Source organism: Bombina bombina, chromosome 4 (assembly GCF_027579735.1).
Source record: "Bombina bombina isolate aBomBom1 chromosome 4, aBomBom1.pri, whole genome shotgun sequence".
Classification (NCBI taxonomy): Eukaryota; Metazoa; Chordata; class Amphibia; order Anura; family Bombinatoridae; genus Bombina; species Bombina bombina.
Genome location: NC_069502.1, coordinates 1,028,716,089 through 1,028,741,074, shown reverse-complemented (window position 1 = coordinate 1,028,741,074; position 24,986 = coordinate 1,028,716,089). Strand labels below are relative to the sequence as shown.

At 39.1% G+C, this 24,986-nt stretch overlaps 1 protein-coding gene across 3 annotated transcripts in view; it reads right to left on the bottom strand.

Annotated features, from left to right (window-relative positions):
• TASP1 (taspase 1) overlaps nt 1-24,986 on the bottom strand; it is a 680,735-nt gene that overhangs the window by 72,030 nt on the left and 583,719 nt on the right. For all 3 annotated transcript variants that reach the window (XM_053712134.1, XM_053712135.1, XM_053712136.1), the window contains 2 exons: nt 14,549-14,659; nt 14,365-14,438 (listed from right to left, as the gene is read on the bottom strand). In XM_053712134.1, coding sequence (XP_053568109.1) covers nt 14,365-14,438; nt 14,549-14,659 — 185 coding nt within the window. The remainder of the gene's footprint in view (nt 1-14,364; nt 14,439-14,548; nt 14,660-24,986) is intronic.

Genomic DNA, 24,986 nt, shown 5'->3' with positions numbered 1-24,986 from the left:
GCCATGCCTGAAGCGCATTGAATATTGTTCTCAGTTCCAGAATATTGATTGGAAGTAGAGACTCCACCTGAGTCCAAACACCCTGAGCCTTCAGGGAATTCCAGACTGCACCCCAGCCCAGAAGGCTGGCGTCCATTTCTTACTATCACCCACGAGGGTCTGCGGAAGCAAGTCCCCTGGGACAGATGATCCAGCGACAACCACCAAAGAAGAGAGTCTCTGGTTTCTTGATCTAGATTTATCTGAGGAGATAAATCTGCATAATCCCCATTCCACTGTCCGAGCATGAACAGCAGCAGCGGTCTGCGATGAAAGCGAGCAAACGGAATGATGTCCATTGCCGCTACCATTAATCCAATTACCTCCATACACTGAGCCACTGATGGCCGAGGAATGGACTGAAGTTCTCGGCAAGTATTTAGAATCTTTGATTTTCTGACCTCCGTCAGAAATATTTTCATGGCTACCGAGTCTATCAGAGTTCCCAAGAAAGGAACCCTTGTCTGTGGTACAAGTGAACTTTTCTCTATGTTCACATTCCAGCCGTGAGTTCTCAGAAAAGACAGCACTGTGTCCGTGTGAGATTTTGTCAGATGATATGTTGACGCCTGGATCAGAATATCATCCAGATAAGGCGCCACTGCTATGCCTCGCAGTCTGAGAACCGCCAAAAGAGACCAAAGAACCTTTGTGAAAATTCTGGGTGCTGTGGCCAACCCGAAGGGAAGAGCCATGAACTGATAATGTTTGTCCAAGAAGGCAAACCTTAGAAACTGATGATGATCCTTGTGGATAGGAATATGAAGGTAAGCATCCTTCAAGTCCACGGTAGTCATATATTGACCCTCCTGGATCATTATTAAAATTGTTCCTATTGTCTCCATCTTGAATGATGGAACTCTGAGAAACTTGTTTAGACATTTGAGGTCTAAGATGGGTCTAAAAGTTCCCTCTGATTTGGGAACCACAAATAGGTTTGAGTAAAACCCCTGTCCCTGTTCCAATTTTGGAACTGGACAAATTACTCCCATGGTAAAAAGGTCTTTTACACAGCGTAAGAACGCCTCTCTTTTTATCTGGTTTGCAGATAATTTTGAAAGATGAAATCTCCCTCTTGGGAGAAAGTCCTTGAATTCCAATTGATAACCGTGGGTCACTATTTCTAGTGCCCAGGGGTCCTGAACATCTCTTGCCCAAGCCTGGGAAAAGAAAGAGAATCTGCCCCCTACTGGATCTGGTCCCGGATCGGGGGCCGCCCCTTCATGCTGTCTTAGGAGCAGCAGCGGGCTTTTTGGATTGTTTACCTTTATTACAGTTCTGGTTGGGTCTCCAGACTGACTTAGATTGGGTAAAATTCCCTTCCTGCTTTGTAGAAGAAGAGGAAGCTGAGGGTCCTCCTTTAAAGTTCCGAAAGGAACGAAAATTATTTTGTTTACCCCTCATCTTAACAGACTTATCCTGAGGTAGGGCATGGCCTTTACCTCCTGTAATGTCAGAAATGATTTCCTTCAATTCAGGCCCAAAAAGGGTCTTACCTTTAAAAGGAATAGCTAAAAGCTTAGTTTTTGATGAGACATCAGCAGACCAAGATTTGAGCCACAACGCTCTACGTGCTAAAATAGCAAATCCTGCATTCTTTGCCGCTAATTTAGCAATTTGAAAAGCGGCATCAGTAATAAAAGAATTAGCTAGCTTGAGAGCCTTAATTCTATCTAAGATGTCATCTAATGGAGTCTCAACCTTAAGAGACTCGTCTAGAGCCTCAAACCAAAAATCTGCTGCAGTAGTTACTGGAACAATGCAAGCCGTAGGTTGTAAAAGAAACCCCTGATTAATAAATAATTTCTTTAGTAGACCCTCTAATTTCTTATCCATAGGGTCTTTGAAAGCTCAACTGTCCTCAATGGGTATAGTTGTATGCTTAGCTAGGGTAGATATAGCTCCCTCTACCTTAGGGACCGTTTGCCATAAGTCCCGAATGGTGTCTGAAATGGGAAACATTTTCTTAAAATTAGGAGGGGGAGAAAATGGTATACCTGGTCTATCCCATTCCTTTCTTATAATTTCCGAAATTCTCTTAGGAACCGGAAAAACATCAGTGAAAGTAGGTACTTCTAGATATTTATCCATCTTACACAATTTGTTTGGTGGAATTACAATAGGGTCAAAATCATCCAGAGTCGCTAAAACCTCCCTAAGTAACAGGCAGAGGTGTTCAAGCTTAAATTTAAAGGACATAGCGTCCGAATCTGTCTGAGGTAAAACATTCCCTGAATCTGAAATTTCACCCTCAGACAGTAATTCCCTGACCCCCAACTCAGAACACTGTGAGGGCACATTGGAAATAGCTAATAAAGCATCAGAGGATTCAGTATTTATATTAATACCTGACCTACTGCGTTTACCCTGCAACACCGGTAATTTAGATAATACCTCAGTAAGGGTAGTTGACATAACTGCAGCCATCTCCTGCAGAGTAAAAGAATTAGACGCACTAGAAGTACTTGGCGTCGCTTATGTGGGCGTTAAAGGTTGTGACACTTGGGGAGAATTGGATGGCATATCCCGATTCTTTTCAGACTGAGAATCATCCTTAGGCACACTTTCTTGACCTAATATATGGTCTTTACAATGTAAGGCTCTTTCAGTACAAGAGTTACACAATGTTAGAGGGGGTTGTACAATAGCTTCTAAACACATAGAACAATGAGATTCCTCAATGTCAGACATGTTGAACAGACTAATAATAACCACAAAAGTCGTTTAAACACTTATTTATTGCTTAAAATCAACCTTTGAAAAAACGTGTACTGCACCTTTAAGAAAAGAAAAAGTGAACAATTTTTCCAAAATGCTTAAATAATGTTAAATTATCTCCAAATTTAGCCTAAAATCGTTGGTTTATCCAAAAATTACTGCACCCAGTAGTAAGGGGAGAAAATAAGGCTCTAAAGATCAACAATTTGTCAATTTACAGTCAAAAATACCCTCTGCACCTCGCGCCTACCTGCCCCCAGGGTACTTCGAAACAACTGTCCAACACTCCAGACCAGCTTGCACAGTCCAGGAGCCACCGGAGTTACTGCTTGCTGCTGCCTAGTCTGAAGGAAGTGTGCATCGAAGCGCGCAAAAATAAGCCCCGCCCCTTAAGGTCGATGCCGGAGTAGGCCCAAACACAACCGCATGGGGAAGCGGTTTTACACCTAAGTTATCACAACACAGTATAACCCCTCAAACACAACAGTAATCAAATAGATTAATGCCAAAAAATAAAAACGTTATGCACCGTTTTTCTTTGTCTCTCCCATAGTCACATAATGCCCATATAATGTCAACAATTTATAAATAAAATCCAGGGACTCCAGTAATACCCTTCTATAAAATAGGATTACTACTTACCCCATTCCCATACAGGGAAATAAATGCCAGCCAGTTCTGATATATCAAGTCTCCTCAGAATAAAAAGGCTGCACATACCTTAATGCTAGCATGAAACCGGTCTCCACACTGAAGATATCTCATGGTTACCTTCAGAAGTCTTGTGGGAACCAGCGTGGATCTTAGTTACAACTGCTAAGATCATCAACCTCAGGGCAGAAATCTTCTTCTATAACCCCCTGAGGAAAATAGTACACACCGGTACCATTCAAAATAAAAAACTTCTTGATTGAAGAAACTAAAACTAGCACCTCACTTTACCTCTTCCTAGTATAACACAGGCAAAGAGAATGACTGAGGGTGGAGGGGAAGTGGAGGGGCTATATATACAGCTCTGCTGTGGTGCTCTTTGCCCCTTCCTGTTGGCAGGAGGTTAATATCCCACAAGTAAGGATGAAATCTGTGGACTCGTCATATCTTTGTAAAAGAAATAATAACAGCCATTTTCCGCTGAGAAAATTAAATCCACAACCAAAAAAACAAGTTTTTCTCATAAATGAAAGAAAAAACTTAAAACATAAGCAGAGGAATCAAACAGAAACAGCTGCCTGAAGAACTTTTCTACCATAAACTGCTTCCGAAGAAGCAAATACATCAAAACGTTAGAATTTAGTAAATGTATGTAAAGAAGAACAAGTTGCTGCTTTGCAAATCTGATCAACTGAAGCTTCATTCTTAAAAGCCCACGACGTGGAGACTGATCTAGTAGAATGAGCTGGAATTCTCTGAGGCGGGGCCTGACCCGACTCCAAATTAGCCTGATGAATCAAAAGCTTTAACCAAGATGCCAAGGAAATGGCAGAAGCCTTCTGACCTTTCCTAGAACCAGAAAAGATAACAAATAGACTAGAAGTCTTACTGAAATCTTAAGCAGCTTCAATATAATATTTCAAAATTTTTAGATCCAGAACTGGCCTGAAAGAATTTTCATTCTTTGGGACAATGAATAGATTTGAATAAAACCCCAGATCCTGTTCCTGAAACGGAACTGGTATGATTACCCCTGAGAGCTCCAGGTCTGAAACACATTTCAAAAAAGCTTGAGCCTTTACTGGATTTACTGGGATGCGTGAGAGAAAAAACCTTATCACAGGAGGTGTTACTCTGAATCCTATTCGGTACCCTTGAGAGACACTCTGAATCCAATGATTTTGGACAGAATCTGCCCGAATGTTTTGAAAAAATCTTAATCTGCCCCCTACCAGTTGAGCTGGAATGAGGGCTGCACCTTCATGCAGACTTGGGAGCTGGCGTTGGTTTCTTAAACGATTTGGATTTATTCCAACTTGAAGAAGGTTTCCAATTGGAACCAGATTCTTTGGGGGAAGGATTAGGTTTCTGTTCCTTATTTTGTCGAAAGGAACGAAAGCGGTTAGAAGCTTTAGATTTACCCTTAGGTCTTTTATCCTGAGGCAAAAAAACTCCCTTCCCCCCAGTGACAGTTGAAATAATTGAATCCAACTTAGAACCAAATAACTTATTACCTTGGAAAGAAAGAGATAGTAATCTAGACTTAGATACCATGTTAGCATTCCAATATTTAAGCCACAAAGCTCTTCTAGCTAAAATAGCTAAAGACATATATTTAACATCAATTTTGATGATATAAAAAATGGCATCACAAATAAAATGATTAGCATGCTGAAGCAAGCGAATAATGCTAGATAAATCAGGATCTGTTTCTTGTTGCGCTAAACCTTCCAACCAAAATGTTGATGCAGCTGCAACATCAGCCATAGAAATGGCAGGCCTGAGGAGATGACCAGAATATAAATAAGCTTTCCTTAGATAAGATTCAAGTTTCCTATCTAAAGGGTCTTTAAAAGAAGTACTATAATATATAATATATAAGTTCCATAGGAATAGTAGTACGTTTAGCAAGAGTAGAAATAGCCCCATCAACTTTGGGGATCTTTTCCCAAACCTCCAATCTGACTGCTGGCAAAGGATACGATTTTTTAAACCTTGAAGAAGGAATAAAAGAAGTACCAGGCCTATTCCATTTCTTAGAAATCATTTCAGAAATAGCATCAGGAACTGGAAAAACCTCTGGAGTAACCACAGGAGGTATATAAACAGAGTTTAAACGTTTACTAGTTTTAATATCAAGAGGACTAGTTTCCTCAATATCCAATGTAATCAACACTTCTTTTAACAAGGAACGAATATACTCCATTTTAAATAAATAAGTAGATTTGTCAGTGTCAATATCTGAGGAAGGATCTTCTGAATCAGATAGATCCTCGTCAGATGAGGATAATTCAGTATGTTGTTGGTCATTAGAAATTTCATCAACTTTATGAGAAGTTTTAAAAGACTTTTTACGTTTATTAGAAGGCGGGATGGCAGACAATGCCTTCTGAATCGCATTAGCAATAAAATCTTTTATATTCACAGGTATATCCTGTACATTAGATGTTGAAGAAACAACAGGCATAGTACTATTACTGATGGACACATTCTCTGCATGTAAAAGCTTATCATGACAACTATTACATACCACAGCTGGAGATATAATCTCTACAAATTTACAACAAATGCACTTAGCTTTGGTAGAACTGTTATCAGGCAGCAGGGTTCCAACAGTGGTTTCTGAGATAGGATCAGATTGAGACATCTTGCAAATGTAAGAGAAAAAACAACATATAAAGCAAAATTATCAATTTCCTTATATGGCAGTTTCAGGAATGGGAAAAAAATGCAACCAGCATAGCCCTCTAACATAGAAAAAAGGCAAGAGGCACATAGGAATGGGGTTTTAAATAATTAAATTATTTGGCGCCAAGTATGACGCACAACGTAACTGAAATTTTTTTTGCGCTAACAACATCCGGAAATGACACTCTCGCATCACTGATGACGCAACCTTGAACAAGGAACTCGGCGTCAACTAAGACGCCGGAAATTACGAATTTGCATCATCGGACGTAACTTCACGCCAAAAAAATTCTTGCGCCAAGAATGACGCAATAAACTTCTACATTTTGCACCTTCGCGAGCGTAATTTTGCCCACGAAATTTAAAGAGAAAACAGTCAATAGAAAAAAAGACTATACCCCAGGTAAGAAAAAATATTTTCCTAAATATGCTTTTCCCAAATATGAAACTGACAGTCTGCAAAACGAAATATACATAAACCTGACTCATGGCAAATATAAGTACAATACATATATTTAGAAGTTTATATTAATACATAAAAGTGCCAAACCATAGCTGAGAGTGTCTTAAGTAATGAAAACATACTTACCAAAAGACACCCATCCACATATAGCAGATAGCCAAACCAGTACTGAAACAGTTATCAGTAGAGGTAATGGAATATGAGAGTATATCGTCTATCTGAATAAGGGAGGTAGGAGATTAATCTTTACGACTGATTGCAGAGAACCTATGAAATGGATCTCCCGTGAGGAAAACCATTGTATTCAATAGGTCAGTGTTTTTCAACCAGTGTGCCATGGCACACTAGTGTGCCGAGAGAGATCCTCAGGTGTGCCGCGGCAGACTGACAACAGTGCGGGGGTGTCCCTCTTTCAAATTTTGAAATATTGGGAGGTATGTGACAGGCTCATCAAGCATCATTTACAACCATGACATTGACATTCATTCACAGACAATCATTATGATTGTTTGTGAATGAATGTCAATATGTCATGTATGGTTTGTAGGAGGCATGGCATGACAGCACAGTACAGTGTGTGTGTGTGTATATATATATATACTGTATTTATTTATATATATATATATATATATATATATATATATATATATATATATACATACACACTGTATATATATCCTGTATTCGGCTACAATGTGTGATTTTGTAAAACTTTGGGATGGTGGTGTGCCACAGGATTTTTTAATGTGAAAAAGTGTGCCACGACAAAAAAAGGTTGCAAATCACTGCAATAGGTGATACTCCCTTCACAACCCTCTGACATTCGCTGTACTCTGAGAGGAATCGGGCTTCAAAATGCTGAGAAGTGCATATCAACATAGAATCTAAGCACGAACTTACTTCACCACCTCCATAGGAGGCAAAGTTTATAAAACTGAATTGTGGGTGTGGCGAGGGGTGTATTTATAGGCATTTTGAGGTTTGGGAAACTTTGCCTCTCCTGGTAGGATTGTATATCCCATACGTCACTAGCTCATGGACTCTTGCCAATTACATAAAAGAAATGAAAGTTATATAATAAAACATCAAAATTTATTTGAAACTCCTAAAAAAGTAATAAAACTTAGCCTCTGCTGACTGCCCACTTATTTCAGTTCTTTTGACAGACATGCAGTTTAGCCAATCAACACCAGAATTTTTGTTGTTTAAAAAGAAAACAGAATTTATGTTTACCTGATAAATTACTTTCTCCAACGGTGTGTCCGGTCCACGGCGTCATCCTTACTTGTGGGATATTCTCTTCCCCAACAGGAAATGGCAAAGAGCCCAGCAAAGCTGGTCACATGATCCCTCCTAGGCTCCGCCTTCCCCAGTCATTCGACCGACGTAAAGGAGGAATATTTGCATAGGAGAAATCATATGATACCGTGGTGACTGTAGTTAAAGAAAATAAATTATCAGACCTGATTAAAAAACCAGGGCGGGCCGTGGACCGGACACACCGTTGGAGAAAGTAATTTATCAGGTAAACATAAATTCTGTTTTCTCCAACATAGGTGTATCCGGTCCACGGCGTCATCCTTACTTGTGGGAACCAATACCAAAGCTTTAGGACACGAATGAAGGGAGGGAGCAAATCAGGTCACCTAGATGGAAGGCACCACGGCTTGCAAAACCTTTCTCCCAAAAATAGCCTCAGAAGAAGCAAAAGTATCAAATTTGTAAAATTTAGTAAAAGTGTGCAGTGAAGACCAAGTCGCTGCCTTACATATCTGATCAACAGAAGCCTCGTTCTTGAAGGCCCATGTGGAAGCCACGGCCCTAGTGGAATGAGCTGTGATTCTTTCAGGAGGCTGCTGTCCGGCAGTCTCGTAAGCCAATCTGATGATGCTTTTAAGCCAAAAAGAGAGAGAGGTAGAAGTTGCTTTTTGACCTCTCCTTTTACCAGAATAAACAACAAACAAGGAAGATGTTTGTCTAAAATCCTTTGTAGCATCTAAATAGAATTTTAGAGCACGAACTACATCCAAATTGTGCAACAAACGTTCCTTCTTTGAAACTGGATTCGGACACAAAGAAGGCACGACTATCTCCTGGTTAATGTTTTTGTTAGAAACAACTTTCGGAAGAAAACCAGGTTTAGTACGCAAAACCACCTTATCTGCATGGAACACCAGATAAGGAGGAGAACACTGCAGAGCAGATAACTCTGAAACTCTTCTAGCAGAAGAAATTGCAACCAAAAACAAAACTTTCCAAGATAATAACTTAATATCAACGGAATGTAAGGGTTCAAACGGAACCCCCTGAAGAACTGAAAGAACTAAATTGAGACTCCAAGGAGGAGTCAAAGGTTTGTAAACAGGCTTGATTCTGACCAGAGCCTGAACAAAGGCTTGAACATCTGGCACAGCTGCCAGCTTTTTGTGAAGTAACACAGACAAAGCAGAAATCTGTCCCTTCAAAGAACTTGCAGATAATCCTTTCTCCAAACCTTCTTGAAGAAAGGATAGAATCTTAGGAATTTTTATCTTGTCCCAAGGGAATCCTTTAGATTCACACCAACAGATATATTTTTTCCATATTTTATGGTAGATTTTTCTAGTTACAGGCTTTCTGGCCTGAACAAGAGTATCAATGACAGAATCTGAGAACCCTCGCTTTGATAAAATCAAGCGTTCAATCTCCAAGCAGTCAGTTGGAGTGAGACCAGATTCGGATGTTCGAACGGACCTTGAACAAGAAGGTCCCGTCTCAAAGGTAGCTTCCATGGTGGAGCCGATGACATATTCACCAGGTCTGCATACCAAGTCCTGCGTGGCCACGCAGGAGCTATCAAGATCACCGATGCCCTCTCCTGATTGATCCTGGCTACCAGCCTGGGGATGAGAGGAAACGGTGGGAATACATAAGCTAGTTTGAAGGTCCAAGGTGCTACTAGTGCATCTACTAGAGTCGCCTTGGGATCCCTGGATCTGGACCCGTAGCAAGGAACCTTGAAGTTCTGACGAGAGGCCATCAGATCCATGTCTGGAATGCCCCACAACTGAGTAATTTGGGCAAAGATTTCCGGATGGAGTTCCCACTCCCCCGGATGAAATGTCTGACAACTCAGAAAATCCACTTCCCAATTTTCCACTCCTGGGATGTGGATTGCAGACAAGTGGCAGGAGTGAGTCTCCGCCCATTGAATGATTTTGGTCACTTCTTCCATCGCCAGGGAACTCCTTGTTCCCCCCTGATGGTTGATGTACGCAACAGTCGTCATGTTGTCCGATTGAAACCGTATGAATTTGGCCTTTGCTAGCTGAGACCAAGCCTTGAGAGCATTGAATATCGCTCTCAGTTCCAGAATATTTATCGGGAGAAGAGATTCTTCCCGAGACCAAAGACCCTGAGCTTTCAGGAGTCCCCAGACCGCGCCCCAGCCCACCAGACTGGCGTCGGTCGTGACAATGACCCACTCTGGTCTGCGGAAGCTCATCCCCTGTGACAGGTTGTCCAGGGACAGCCACCAACGGAGTGAATCTCTGGTCCTCTGATCTACTTGTATCGTCGGAGACAAGTCTGTATAATCCCCATTCCACTGACTGAGCATGCACAGTTGTAATGGTCTCAGATGAATTCGTGCAAAAGGAACTATGTCCATTGCCGCGACCATCAAACCTATTACTTCCATGCACTGCGCTATGGAAGGAAGAGGAACAGAATGAAGTACTTGACAAGAGTTTAGAAGTTTTGATTTTCTGGCCTCTGTCAGAAAAATCCTCATTTCTAAGGAGTCTATTATTGTTCCCAAGAAGGGAACTCTTGTTGACGGAGATAGAGAACTTTTTTCTACGTTCACTTTCCACCCGTGAGATCTGAGAAAGGCCAGGACAATGTCCGTGTGAGCCTTTGCTTGTGGAAGGGACGACGCTTGAATCAGAATGTCGTCCAAGTAAGGTACTACTGCAATGCCCCTTGGTCTTAGCACCGCTAGAAGGGACCCCAGTACCTTTGTGAAAATTCTTGGAGCAGTGGCTAATCCGAACGGAAGTGCCACAAACTGGTAATGCTTGTCCAGAAAGGCGAACCTTAGGAACCGATGATGTTCCTTGTGGATAGGAATATGTAGATACGCATCCTTTAAATCCACCGTGGTCATGAATTGACCTTCCTGGATGGAAGGAAGAATTGTTCGAATGGTTTCCATTTTGAACGATGGAACCTTGAGAAACTTGTTTAGGATCTTGAGATCTAAGATTGGTCTGAATGTTCCCTCTTTTTTGGGAACTATGAACAGATTGGAGTAGAACCCCATCCCTTGTTCTCCTAATGGAACAGGATGAATCACTCCCATTTTTAACAGGTCTTCTACACAATGTAAGAATGCCTGTTTTTTTATGTGGTCTGAAGACAATTGAGACCTGTGGAACCTCCCCCTTGGGGGAAGCCCCTTGAATTCCAGAAGATAACCTTGGGAGACTATTTCCAGCGCCCAAGGATCCAGAACATCTCTTGCCCAAGCCTGAGCGAAGAGAGAGAGTCTGCCCCCCACCAGATCCGGTCCTGGATCAGGGGCCAACATCTAATGCTGTCTTGGTAGCAGTGGCAGGTTTCTTGGCCTGCTTACCTTTGTTCCAGCCTTGCATTGGCCTCCAGGCTGGCTTGGCTTGAGAAGTATTACCCTCTTGCTTAGAGGATGTAGCACTTGGGGCTGGTCCGTTTCTGCGAAAGGGACGAAAATTTGGTTTATTTTTAGCCTTGAAAGACCTATCCTGAGGAAGGGCGTGGCCCTTGCCCCCAGTGATATCAGAAATAATCTCTTTCAAGTCAGGGCCAAACAGCGTTTTCCCCTTGAAAGGAATGTTAAGCAATTTGTTCTTGGAAGACGCATCCGCTGACCAAGATTTTAGCCAAAGCGCTCTGCGCGCCACAATAGCAAACCCAGAATTTTTTGCCGCTAATCTAGCCAATTGCAAAGTGGCGTCTAAGGTGAAAGAGTTAGCCAATTTGAGAGCATGAATTCTGTCCAAAATCTCCTCATAAGAAGAATCTTTATTGAGCGCCTTTTCTAGTTCATCGAACCAGAAACACGCTGCTGTAGTGACAGGAACAATGCATGAAATTGGTTGTAGAAGGTAACCTTGCTGAACAAACATCTTTTTAAGCAAACCCTCTAATTTTTTATCCATAGGATCTTTGAAAGCACAACTATCTTCTATGGGTATAGTGGTGCGTTTGTTTAGAGTAGAAACCGCCCCCTTGACCTTGGGGACTGTCTGCCATAAGTCCTTTCTGGGGTCGACCATAGGAAACAATTTCTTAAATATAGGGGGAGGGACGAAAGGTATGCCGGGCCTTTCCCATTCTTTGTTTACAATGTCCGCCACCCGCTTGGGTATAGGAAAAGCTTCGGGGGGCCCCGGGACCTCTAGGAACTTGTCCATCTTACATAATTTCTCTGGAATGACCAAATTCTCACAATCATCCAGAGTAGATAACACCTCCTTAAGCAGAGCGCGGAGATGTTCCAATTTAAATTTGAATGTAATCACATCAGGTTCAGCTTGTTGAGAAATTTTCCCTGAATCTGAAATTTCTCCCTCAGACAAAACCTCCCTGGCCCCCTCAGACTGGTGTAGGGGCACTTCAGAACCAATATCATCAGCGTCCTCATGCTCTTCAGTATTTTCTAAAACAGAGCAGTCGCGCTTTCGCTGATAAGTGGGCATTTTGGCTAAAATGTTTTTGATAGAATTATCCATTACAGCCGTTAATTGTTGCATAGTAAGGAGTATTGGCGCACTAGATGTACTAGGGGCCTCCTGTGTGGGCAAGACTGGCATAGACGAAGGAGGGGATGATGCAGTACCATGCTTACTCCCCTCGCTTGAGGAATCATCTTGGGCATCATTTTCTCTAAATTTTGTGTCACATAAATCACATCTATTTAAATGAGAAGGAACCTTGGCTTCCTCACATACAGAACATAGTCTATCTGATAGTTCAGACATGTTAAACAGGCATAAACTTGATAACAAAGTACAAAAAACGTTTTAAAATAAAACCGTTACTGTCACTTTAAATTTTAAACTGAACACACTTTATTACTGTAAATGTGAAAAAGTATGAAGGAATTGTTCAAAATTCACCAAAATTTCACCACAGTGTCTTAAAGCCTTAAAAGTATTGCACACCAAATTTGAAAGCTTTAACTCTTAAAATAAGTTTTTATATTTAACCCCTATACAGTCCCTGGTATCTGCTTTGCTGAGACCCAACCAAGCCCAAAGGGGAATACGATACCAAATGACGCCTTCAGAAAGCTTTTTCTATGTATCTGAGCTCCTCACACATGCATCAGCATGTCATGCTTGCCAAAAACAACTGCGCAATAGAGGCGCGAAAATGAGGCTCTGCCTATGATTAGGGAAAGCCCCTAGAGAAAAAGGTGTCCGATACAGTGCCTGCCGGTTATTTTACATAATTCCCAAGAATAAAATAATTCCTCAAAGCTATGAAGTATTAAAAATGCTTATATATCAATCGTTTTAGCCCAGAAAATGTCTACCAGTCTTAAAAGCCCTTGTGAAGCCCTTTATTCTTATGTAATAAAAATGGCTTACCGGATCCCATAGGGAAAATGACAGCTTCCAGCATTACATAGTCTTGTTAGAAATGTGTCATACCTCAAGCAGCAAAAGTCTGCTCACTGTTTCCCCCAACTGAAGTTAATTCCTCTCAACAGTCCTGTGTGGAAACAGCCATCGATTTTAGTAACGGTTGCTAAAATCATTTTCCTCTTACAAACAGAAATCTTCATCTCTTTTCTGTTTCAGAGTAAATAGTACATACCAGCACTATTTTAAAATAACAAACTCTTGATTGAAGAATAAAAACTACATTTAAACACCAAAAAACTCTAAGCCATCTCCGTGGAGATGTTGCCTGTACAACGGCAAAGAGAATGACTGGGGAAGGCGGAGCCTAGGAGGGATCATGTGACCAGCTTTGCTGGGCTCTTTGCCATTTCCTGTTGGGGAAGAGAATATCCCACAAGTAAGGATGACGCCGTGGACCGGACACACCTATGTTGGAGAAAGATAATCCCTTCATTACCCATTCCCCAGTTTTGCACAACCAACACAGTTATATTAATATACTTTTTACCTCTGTTATTATCTTGTATCTAAGCTTCTGCTGACTGCCCCCTTATTTCAGTTCTTTTGACAGACATGCAGTTTAGCCAATCAGTGCTCACTCCTAGGTCACTTTACGTGCATGAGCTCAATGTTATCTATATGAAACATGTGAACTAATGCCCTCTAGTGGTCAAAATGTATTCAGATTAGAGGCAGTCTTCAAGGTCTAAGAAATTAGCATATGAACCTCCTAGGTTTAGCTTTCAACTAAGAATACCAAAAGAACAAAGCAAAATTGGTGATAAAAGTAAATTGGTTAGTTTTTTTGGACTTGACTGTCCCTTTAACAAAGCATCAATATTCTATCTATAAGTAGTGGATTTAAACTAATTTCATGTGAATTATGTGCAGAATTTAAAATAACAATGTTGGCCCCATGTGAAGCCCTTGCAGTGATATTGGTTAGATATAACTGCATTGGAAGACGACAAGACATTTATGCATAATCTTCTTCCAAGGATACCATAATTATATAGTGTGTCTGTATATAACTTATTGTGAACAATCCTACTCCAAATTTACTTTTAATTATTTTATTTCTTTTCTTACCCCCCCTAGTTTTCCTTATATTAAAGTCATTTTTTATAGCCATATTTACTATGCAAACTATAATCTTACCTTGGCTTTACCATCTTGAGCTGACATGTAACCAACACACATGCTTTCTGTCGTATGACTCCACAAGAACTCCACTATGAAGAAAAATTAAGAGTAAATGTAAAGATTTTAAAGCAAGAAATTTATATATTAAGGTCAAAGAAGGTGCAAAAAAGGTTGTTTTTTTTTTTAATAAAAAATATACCTAGGAGGGCCTGCTTATCATCAGTTGAGTCTGCGTTTGATGAACACCTGCATGATCGAAGTACAATTACCCCACCAAGAATGCTATCTTCATTAGCTAGGAAAGGTGAGCCTAAAACAGATAATGTCATCAATACATTAGAAACATTTGTGAGACTAGCGCATTCCTTTTTTTTACTTGGCTGTCAAAACACAACGTAAATGATTTCTTCTTTAAACTAACTTAAAGGGACAGTCTACTCCAAAATTGTTATTATTTAAAAAGATAGATAACGCCTTTACTACCCATTTCCCAGCTTTGTACAACCAACATTGTTATATTAATATACTCTATAACATTTAAACATCTAAATTTATGTCTGTTTCTAAGCCCTTGTAGGTAGTCCTTATCTCAGAGCATTTGTATACATTTTCACAGTAAGACACTGCTCGTTCATGTGTGCCATATAAATAACATTGTGCTCACTTCCGTGGAGTAATTCATGAGTCTGCACTGATTGTCTAAAATGCAAGTCTGTAAATAGAACTGAGATAAGGAGGCAGTCTAAGAAGGCTCACAGAGGTAAAAAGTATATTAATATAACTGTGTTGGTTATGCAAAACTGGGGAATGGGTAATAAAGGGATTATCTATCTTTTTAAACAATAACAATTTTGGAGTAGAATGTCCCTTTAAAACTTAAATTAAAATTTTCAGCAAAAGATTTATTTATATGTAGTAAGAATACTTTGCACTTTTATCATTTTCCTGTAAATTAACTTTCCAATAGTTTTACTTCAAGAGGATGAAGTGCATACTTCTCAAGTCTAGCTCTTTCTTGATTTAACACGATGACTGATCAAGTAGTAGATCGTTTATATTGGTCCATAAGCAGAGAGAATAGAATAAAGAATAAGCTAGATGCTTATCAAACGATACTGCAAACTTATAGTTAAAAATACAATTAGTGTCAATAAATAGTTTAAAATTCTCTGTATATAAACATTTAACATTCTCTAAATACTGACTAAAAATAAAAAAAAGAGAACTTGAAATTGTTATCTACTGTGACAAATATAATAATAAATTAATGCCAGGAAATCTATTTGTTTTGTCAATATAGTAAAGTAGCACAAATGTTTAAGACCAATCAAAACAGAGACTAGCTATCACCACTATTTCTGTTGAACAATATTTTTAAAGGCTGCCATGCTGGGAGATTAAGACAAAAACAGGGTAGACAGAAACAATGGGGGGCCCACACCAAGGCTACAGTACATCAAATAATAGAGAGATGGGTACAGCACAATCATAAGACAGGGTGCTCATGCAAACCTGGGACACTGCCAAGTCCCCACAGGAATATGTGAATACAGTCCAAGCATGAATAAGGGTCTGTGACCCCAAAATGTTGCTGTTTTTCTCAAATAAATTGCTTTAAGAATTACTTTGGAGTGCCGTGGACTGACTGTATTCACAAGGCTACAGTACATAGGTCCCTGAAGGGCTATCCATGTAATACTCTCATAGGTCAATGGGATGCATAGAGACCCTCAAACAGGTTGCAGGCAGTAAAATGACTCTTTCTGAGGGCGTGTCTAAAAACAGTCACAATAAGACGCATTACTGATAACTGCACCATAGAGTTCTAATAATCTGCTGCTTATCCTAGATATCCTGCACAATCTCAACCTAAAAGTGTTGGGAAGGACTGTTAAATAATATGCTGATTTGAACACTAATTTTTTTTGTCAACTCCACCAAAGGTGCACTGGTCTGGAGCAATGAAGGTTTGGTGGAGGCCTTTTCACAGATCTGCAATAACCCCCCCTCCCTGGTTTACAGGGTAGATCAGTTTGGTATGAACTGCTAATTGGAAAACATCAGCTTCTGTTTTAATCTAAAGCAAAGAAATGACCATAAGCAAACCTATCTGTATGTGTAGCTGTTCTAGTTTAAAAAGCCCTCCCCTATGGCTGTAAAATCAAGTATGTGCAAGGAAAATGTTTACTAGAAAGCACTAAAAAAGCAAACATACAGAGCACAGCAGAAAAAAAGGGATACTGCTTTAGTATATAAACGTACATAGTATTTATTACACAAATATAATAAAATAACACTGTATCATACCTCCCAACATTTCAAAATTTAAAAGAGGGACACCCCCCGCCCCGGCAAAAAATTGAAATGTGGTGGGTGGGGCTTAAAAAATCATAAGACCAAGGTAATATAAATAAAATTCAAAATAAAGTCATATATTTTAATACACAGGCAGCAAATCAAACACAAGCTCAAACCACTGGGAGCTATGTATTTAATAAGCCTTTGCAAAGACATTGCTAAATATTTTTATCTTAATTGGACATTTAATAATAAATTCTTTAAAACTGCTCTCTGCATTCCCCGTTAATATTCTAGATTCTGGCTTTAAAGTCAGCAAAAATGCACAATAGCACACTACATAGCATACACTTACACATGCAGATACACACAAACTACATAGCATACACTTATACATGCAGATACACACACACTACATAGTATACACTTATACATGCAGATAGACACACACTACGTAGTATACACTTACACATGCAGATACACACACACACACTACATAGCATACACTTATACATGCAGCATACACTTATACATGCAGATACACAGACACTACATAGTATACACTTATACATGCAGCATACACTACATAGCATACACTTATACATGCAGATACACACTTATACATGCAGATACACACTTATACATGCAGATACACATACACACACTACATAGCTTACATTTATACATGCAGACACACACACACACACTACATAGCATAAACTTATACATACAGATGCACACACACAGTTATGGATACAGATAGACATAAAACACTACATCATATATGGGTATCTGTAATTCATTGTATGGGGTCCTGGGGTTGGCAAGCACATTAGCTGGCAGTCTGCGGCTGCCACTGTTTGTTACCCTGGTATTAGCACTGCTCATTGTATAAAACTGAAGGCATGCTAGTATTATCACCAGGGGTTAGACATCATCACTACCAGAGGTAGGTTAGAGAGGTCACCATTACCCGTGGTCAGAGTGTATACAGCCTTCTTACTCCTGCTTAACCCACACACCATTCCTTTTCCACAGGGAATCTAACAGGTATCTAACCCTGTCAGAGCAAAGCCAGCTGCTTCTGAGTATGGGCCCAACCGAATTTTTTTTTTTTAATGCCTGGGGCAAATCGGGACAGAAGGCTAGCAACCCGGGACAGGGGGACAGACCCCTAAAATCGGCACTGTCCCGCGAAAATCGGGACAGTTGGGGGGTATGCTGTATTAATAAAAATTCTGACCGGTCACAGATAAAACTTATGATCTGCAGATCTCTTATATAAAAATGTCAATGCATTTGAATAGCACAGAGACTGTGTTTTCAACAAGGATACATTCCAGCATCAGATAATACTTAAACACATGTACCGGGACTCTGACATCATAGGTGGCAAACACAATTAAGGTGGTGTACTATCAAGTGCACATATTGACATTTTTATGTATCTATCTCTATCTATTGGGTACTTAAAGAGCGCAAACTAATCACCTGTGAAGGTCTCAAGGCGCTAAGGGAAAGCAGATAGGAGGAGGGGGGAGGGGATGGGCGTTCAGACGAAGAGCCAGGTTTTGAGGTCCTTTCTGAACTTTGTAAGGGAGGTGGATATAAGAAATCTGCAGATCATAAGTTTTATCTGTGACCGGTCACGATTTTTATAAATACAGTGTTATTTTATTATATTTGTGTAATAAATATTATGTACGTTTATATACTATAGCAGTATCCCCTTTTTCTGCTGTGCTCTGTATGTTTGCTTTTTTAGCGCTTTCTAGTAAACATTTCCCTTGCGCATCAGCTCCTGTTTGCCTTATTCCTGAAATCACAATATTTTTTAGCTTCTTGGTGCCAATATGGAAGCATCAGAACATAGCTTTGAAAGGCAGTTGCAGTAGGTGTGTAGTTCTTAAAGGGACAGTACACTGTAAAATTGTTTTTCCATAAATGTATTTTAAATGACTTGTTATACCAACTGCAGAGTATAAAATATTTGAGAAATTGCATTTTCGGGTTTATTTGTGTATATGAAGTAGCTGGTTTTGTGCTTTGAAACCACAGCCTATTACAATGGGTTGAGCTTCAGGTAATATCAGATCTCATTATGTTATCACTTTTATGTACACAGACTTGCTTCCTTATCTTATATTTGTCTGGAACACCAAAGCTCAATACATAGAGAGAACAATGGAAAATTATAATTTTATTACTTAAATATCATATCCCCGACTGAGGGTGTAATCTCTTCTGCTGGCTGTGTTTACTTAGGCTTGTCAATAGAGTATACGCCAGTATCAAAACTTTCAGTATAGGTTGGGAAACCACAAGCTAAATCAGCTATTTCAAATGCTGAAATATGAGTAAAGGAGCTACTTGCAACCAATTTAATACACTCTAGCAGGTAAAAAGGATCATTGGGAATAATTTAAAGGGGAGAAAGTTTTTGGGTGAACTGTCCCTTTAAGTGTGTAGTTTGTAAATGTACTGAGCTATACACGGAGTATGTAATATATAGATAATAATATATACCGTACAGCTATTAGAATATATTTATCAGATAGATGCCCTATAAGAACTCCGCTTACACTGCTCTCTCTCCTATCTCAGGTATGTACCGTCTCTCTCTGCTATTGCTCTCTATTAAATCTTAATTCTCTGGTATGTACTACAGGACAATACAGCTTTAACCCTGTCTCTCTCTGTTTCACCCAGTGTAACTGCTTTTCCTCTCTTTTAACTCCTTCACTACCGGGAATTTAAGACAAGAACATGCCCAAAATACCAGAGAAATTTTAGCATTTTTGCAATCACTCAGTTTAAACAGAAATAGAGCCTTTTTTTTTTATTTACCTGTCAAACTATATATTTTTTAAGTAGACAGTCCAAGGTGTTATTCTAGGCCCATTTTGTATATTTCATGCCACCATTTCACCGCCAAATGCGATCATATAGATCATAATAGTTTGTTTACTTTTTCACAAACTTTGGGTTTCTCACTAAAATTATTTACATACTGCTTGTGCAATCATGACACAAATGATTGTAAAAGCTTCTCTGGGATCCCCCTTGTTTAGAAATAGCAGACATGAATAGCTTTGCCATTGGTTTTTGGTAATTTCTTTTCTAAAATATAGAATTTATCTTTGGATCTAGGGATCCATATTTATAATGACTTACAGTCTGAACATTCAATGAATCTGACTTTTTAAATATATGCTGTTAGTTATTGCCAACATTTTTTAGTTTTCTAGTTTGTTGATTTTATGCGGCCACTATATAATTCAGGTATTGTCAGTTTGTTACCAGACTTGAAATAGCCATATACTGTACATGTATCTAGCCACTGTTGTTATGACTACCCTTATTTTTGATTAAGATATTGTGTATTAAAGGAGTAATCCGCTACGTGTTCAATGATTATTTGTTTAAATCCACTTGAACTTGATTTAAAATGTTTCTCTGATTCTTACCTTGTGTTTCAATATTCACTAATACTTAGAGAAAGTTAATTTACTATTCATTTGCCTTTGTATTACTTTGTGACTCCTATTATGCAAGAGCTATAGGTTTTAAGGGCAGTGCACCTGTTTTCTCATTTATGTCATATTTTAGATGATCTACGTTCACTGTTGAAAATTAATACAATTAGTATTTCAGTGCATGTCAGCAAATCGGTTGTTTTGTTTTTGTTTCCACTATTAAGTTTTGCCCTCTAGCTTGACACGCACAGGCTATATTAATGGTATTCACAAATATGTGGCTCTCCTTGCAAATGGTTTTATCTGTCACTCAAATAGGCCACTTATTGCATATAATCTTGCTTTCAGTGCAAAAATATATTGTTTTCTATTGTGGCTCTTCCATTGTTTTTCTTAGAAGGATCCAAGAGTAGCAGTTTTCTCTATATTCTCTTATAATTTATTATTACTACTATGTTAGAGGTCCAAAAGTGGCCTACTCATATCCAGGCTAAAAAAAAAAGGGTGGTGATCATGTCATATTTTATTGTTGTACAACTTGCAGTATATTTACACTCTTCCAACTGATCACTTGGTCGACAGTCATAATAAACTTTGCAATATGTTGCAATTGAACATTCATGTACTGATGTACTGATGTAGAAAGAGCTGATGATCTGAAAAATTCTGGAAGGTGTTTCTGTGTATTCCAAAAAAAATAAAAATAAGGAGGTATATCTTAATACAAACAATTTATTAACAAAAAAGCATGAGAACAACATGGCTGAAAAGCACATATTTGAAAAAGTTGTAGGAATATTGCTGCAAAAAATTATTCACACAAAGCAGCAAATATGAACATTGGTTTGAACACAAAAGCGTAATTTCCCTGCGGCTGTAAATACCCAGGGATAGCCCTGCCTCATTACTACAAAATGAATTTTATTGAAGAAAAAAAAAATCCACTAAACTAAACATGAAAAACTGATTGATCACCGGAGATAAAGGAGTATCTATAGCAAGACTGGATCAATAGGTACAGGGCACAGTATGATTGTGTGGGTACTGAGAACCAGCAAACTGTTTATTCCACATCACCATAGTGCCTGCTCCTAGGACCACACCATGCAATGTTAATGACCAGCCAAAGGCAACCACATAAGTGTGATCCACATACATAATACCCCTGTTAAAAGAACCTGTCTTGCATATATCAGAGGACTGCATGTCAAGATTGCAAATAGCAGTATGCAGCCTGATGGAGGCCATGGGATGACTGGACCATTGCAGTAGTGAGATAACTGTACCAAAAGGCACATCATCTTTCATCAACAGTACATAACAACTGGCCTGGAGCAAAGCTCCAAAGGAAGAGAAGCTTATATTATGCAGACAGGAAAGCCCCAATCAGAACAGTTCTAAGAGGTTTCTACATACTTGAAGCTGGAAATGAAACAATACTGGCCAGTCCCAATTATGGTTCTACAACAATGTGGGAGAAAAACACATCAATATTCATAATGTTAATACAGTTTCCTTTATGTTTATGAAATGTTTTCTCACCTAAATCCATAAGGATGATAAAAATAAGGCATCATTTTTTATGTGCTCGGGTGGTACGGAATAATTTAGAAAAATATCAGTGTGAATAATAATTAGCCAAATTAAGAGGAATAGATTCTCTTATTTCTGAAAGGGCTCTTGCACTTAATTTAGTAAGCTTTCTGTTATATGAGAGGGCTCCAAAATGAAACCTTTAAAAATAATTGAATACAAATATCACACAAAAAAGTAAATAAGTCTATTTTAGATGTAAAGGCAACTAAAAAATGAATGTGTTTGTTATAATACAGTACACATGCGACTGAAATAGCTATCTCTGTTTATATCTGTCTTGCTTTGTTTGCATCTGTCTCCATACAAGCCTTATTTTCACCTTTAGAATGTTTGTTAAACAAGTAAATGTTTTAGCAGTTGACAAACCAACATCTCTCTCTGCACTTAATACAGCTGTACTTTACTTTTTCCACATCTGCAACTTGTTTATATGTATATACTGTTGCTTTAATTGGTATTATTTTTAAAATTTGCTCACTAGCTCTGCGAGTTAAAAAAAAGAATCCAAAGTGGAAGATGATGTAAAAGTGCTTGTTCACCATAATAATGCATCAAGCTATAGTCTCATATACATGGAATGTCTCAAGGTATTAAACACTACACACATATAATTCTGCTCATAGGAAAGCTCGGAAGTATTTTTTTTTTAATTATAATTTTTTATTGATGTTTGAACTTGATGCATAGCAGACATATATAAGCTTACATCCGATTTGTCAATAGTCAAACTTATATCAGGACAATACAACTATCTGTATGAATACAGTTGCCAATGATTGAAGACTTAATAGATAACTTTTTTTTAGTGAGACCATCAGTGCAAGCCAGAATAGCCTTAGCGATAAACCTCTAGTTTTATTTAAATTAGTCACCTTCCCTCTATAAATAGTAGAGAACACTTTTGGTCTTTATTTTTCACCCCAGAATTATATATTGAGAAAAATATGGAAGTAGATACACTGTTAACCTTTAGTAACTAATATGGGCCACTTTAGTGCCTCTGCTCAACATGTGCAGAGTGCACTCCAACTGCGAGGAGGCAAGTAAAGATATAAATGTATACCTTAAAGAAGAAGAAATGCATCTACATCTAGAAGAAGAAATAAATAATATATGATAGAAAAATCTAAAAGCAAACTACAGACTATTTATCTTCAAACCAGGGGTTCCATTACATATGTGGCGTCGCCCGCAAAAGCCGGAGACACCGTTTTTCAGGCTGTTTTGGTATCCAATATACAGGGAGTGCAGAATTATTAGGCAAGTTGTATTTTTGAGGATTCATTTTATTATTGAACAACAACCATGTTCTCAATGAACCCAAAAAACTCATTAATATCAAAGCTGAATAGTTTTGGAAGTAGTTTTTAGTTTGTTTTTAGTTATAACTATTTTAGGGGGATATCTGTGTGTGCAGGTGACTATTACTGTGCATAATTATTAGGCAACTTAACAAAAAACAAATATATACCCATTTCAATTATTTATTTTTACCAGTGAAACCAATATAACTTCTCAACATTCACAAATATACATTTCTGACATTCAAAAACAAAACAAAAACAAATCAGTGACCAATATAGCCACCTTTCTTTGCAAGGACACTCAAAAGCCTGCCATCCATGGATTCTGTCAGTGTTTTGATCTGTTCACCATCAACATTGCGTGCAGCAGCAACCACAGCCTCCCAGACACTGTTCAGAGAGGTGTACTGTTTTCCCTCCTTGTAAATCTCACATTTGATGATGGACCACAGGTTCTCAATGGGGTTCAGATCAGGTGAACAAGGAGGCCATGTCATTAGATTTTCTTCTTTTATACCCTTTCTTGCCAGCCACGCTGTGGAGTACTTGGACGCGTGTGATGGAGCATTGTCCTGCATGAAAATCATGTTTTTCTTGAAAGATGCAGACTTCTTCCTGTACCACTGCTTGAAGAAGGTGTCTTCCAGAAACTGGCAGTAGGACTGGGAGTTGAGCTTGACTCCATCCTCAACCTGAAAAGGCCCCACAAGCTCATCTTTGATGATACCAGCCCAAACCAGTACTCCACCTCCACCTTGCTGGCGTCTGAGTCGGACTGGAGCTCTCTGCCCTTTACCAATCCAGCCACGGGCCCATCCATCTGGCCCATCAAGACTCACTCTCATTTCATCAGTCCATAAAACCTTAGAAAAATCAGTCTTGAGATATTTCTTGGCCCAGTCTTGACGTTTCAGCTTGTGTGTCTTGTTCAGTGGTGGTCGTCTTTCAGCCTTTCTTACCTTGGCCATGTCTCTGAGTATTGCACACCTTGTGCTTTTGGGCACTCCAGTGATGTTGCAGCTCTGAAATATGGCCAAACTGGTGGCAAGTGGCATCTTGGCAGCTGCACACTTGACTTTTCTCAGTTCATGGGCAGTTATTTTGCGCCTTGGTTTTTCCACACACTTCTTGCGACCCTGTTGACTATTTTGAATGAAATGCTTGATTGTTCGATGATCACGCTTCAGAAGCTTTGCAATTTTAAGAGTGCTGCATCCCTCTGCAAGATATCTCACTATTTTTGACTTTTCTGAGCCTGTCAAGTCCTTCTTTTGACCCATTTTGCCAAAGGAAAGGAAGTTGCCTAATAATTATGCACACCTGATATAGGGTGTTGATGTCATTAGACCACACCCCTTCTCATTGCAGAGATGCACATCACCTAATATGCTTAATTGGTAGTAGGCTTTCGAGCCTATACAGCTTGGAGTAAGACAAGATGCATAAAGAGGATGATGTGGTCAAAATACTCATTTGCCTAATAATTCTGCACTCCCTGTACAGCGCCGCATATAAATGCGGCACGTGTATTTCACCCGCCAGCCACAATTTTTACTCCCATAAGCTAACATGAGACCGCGTCGCAAATCGGTATCATATATTCAGCGCAAGGACTTACATGGCGAAAATGGAGAAATTTACGCCATTTTCCCCTCGCCACACAAAGGCAGCCGCAGCAAGCCTTGCGCTGAGTAAGTGAGCACCGTAACTGCCTGAAAATATTAACAAACACCTAACGCATGCACAATATCAATCTACTTGTCAACCGCAATCCCCCACCGCAATAACCAATAAAGTATATTAATCCCTATATCCGCCATCAAACCCACATCGCCACTAATAATTAAAGTATTAACCCTTAAATCCGCAAACCCCAACATCGCAAACTACCTATTAAAACTATTAATCCATAATCCACCATTAACTAACAATGCAATAAACCTGTTAAAGTATTAACCCCTAA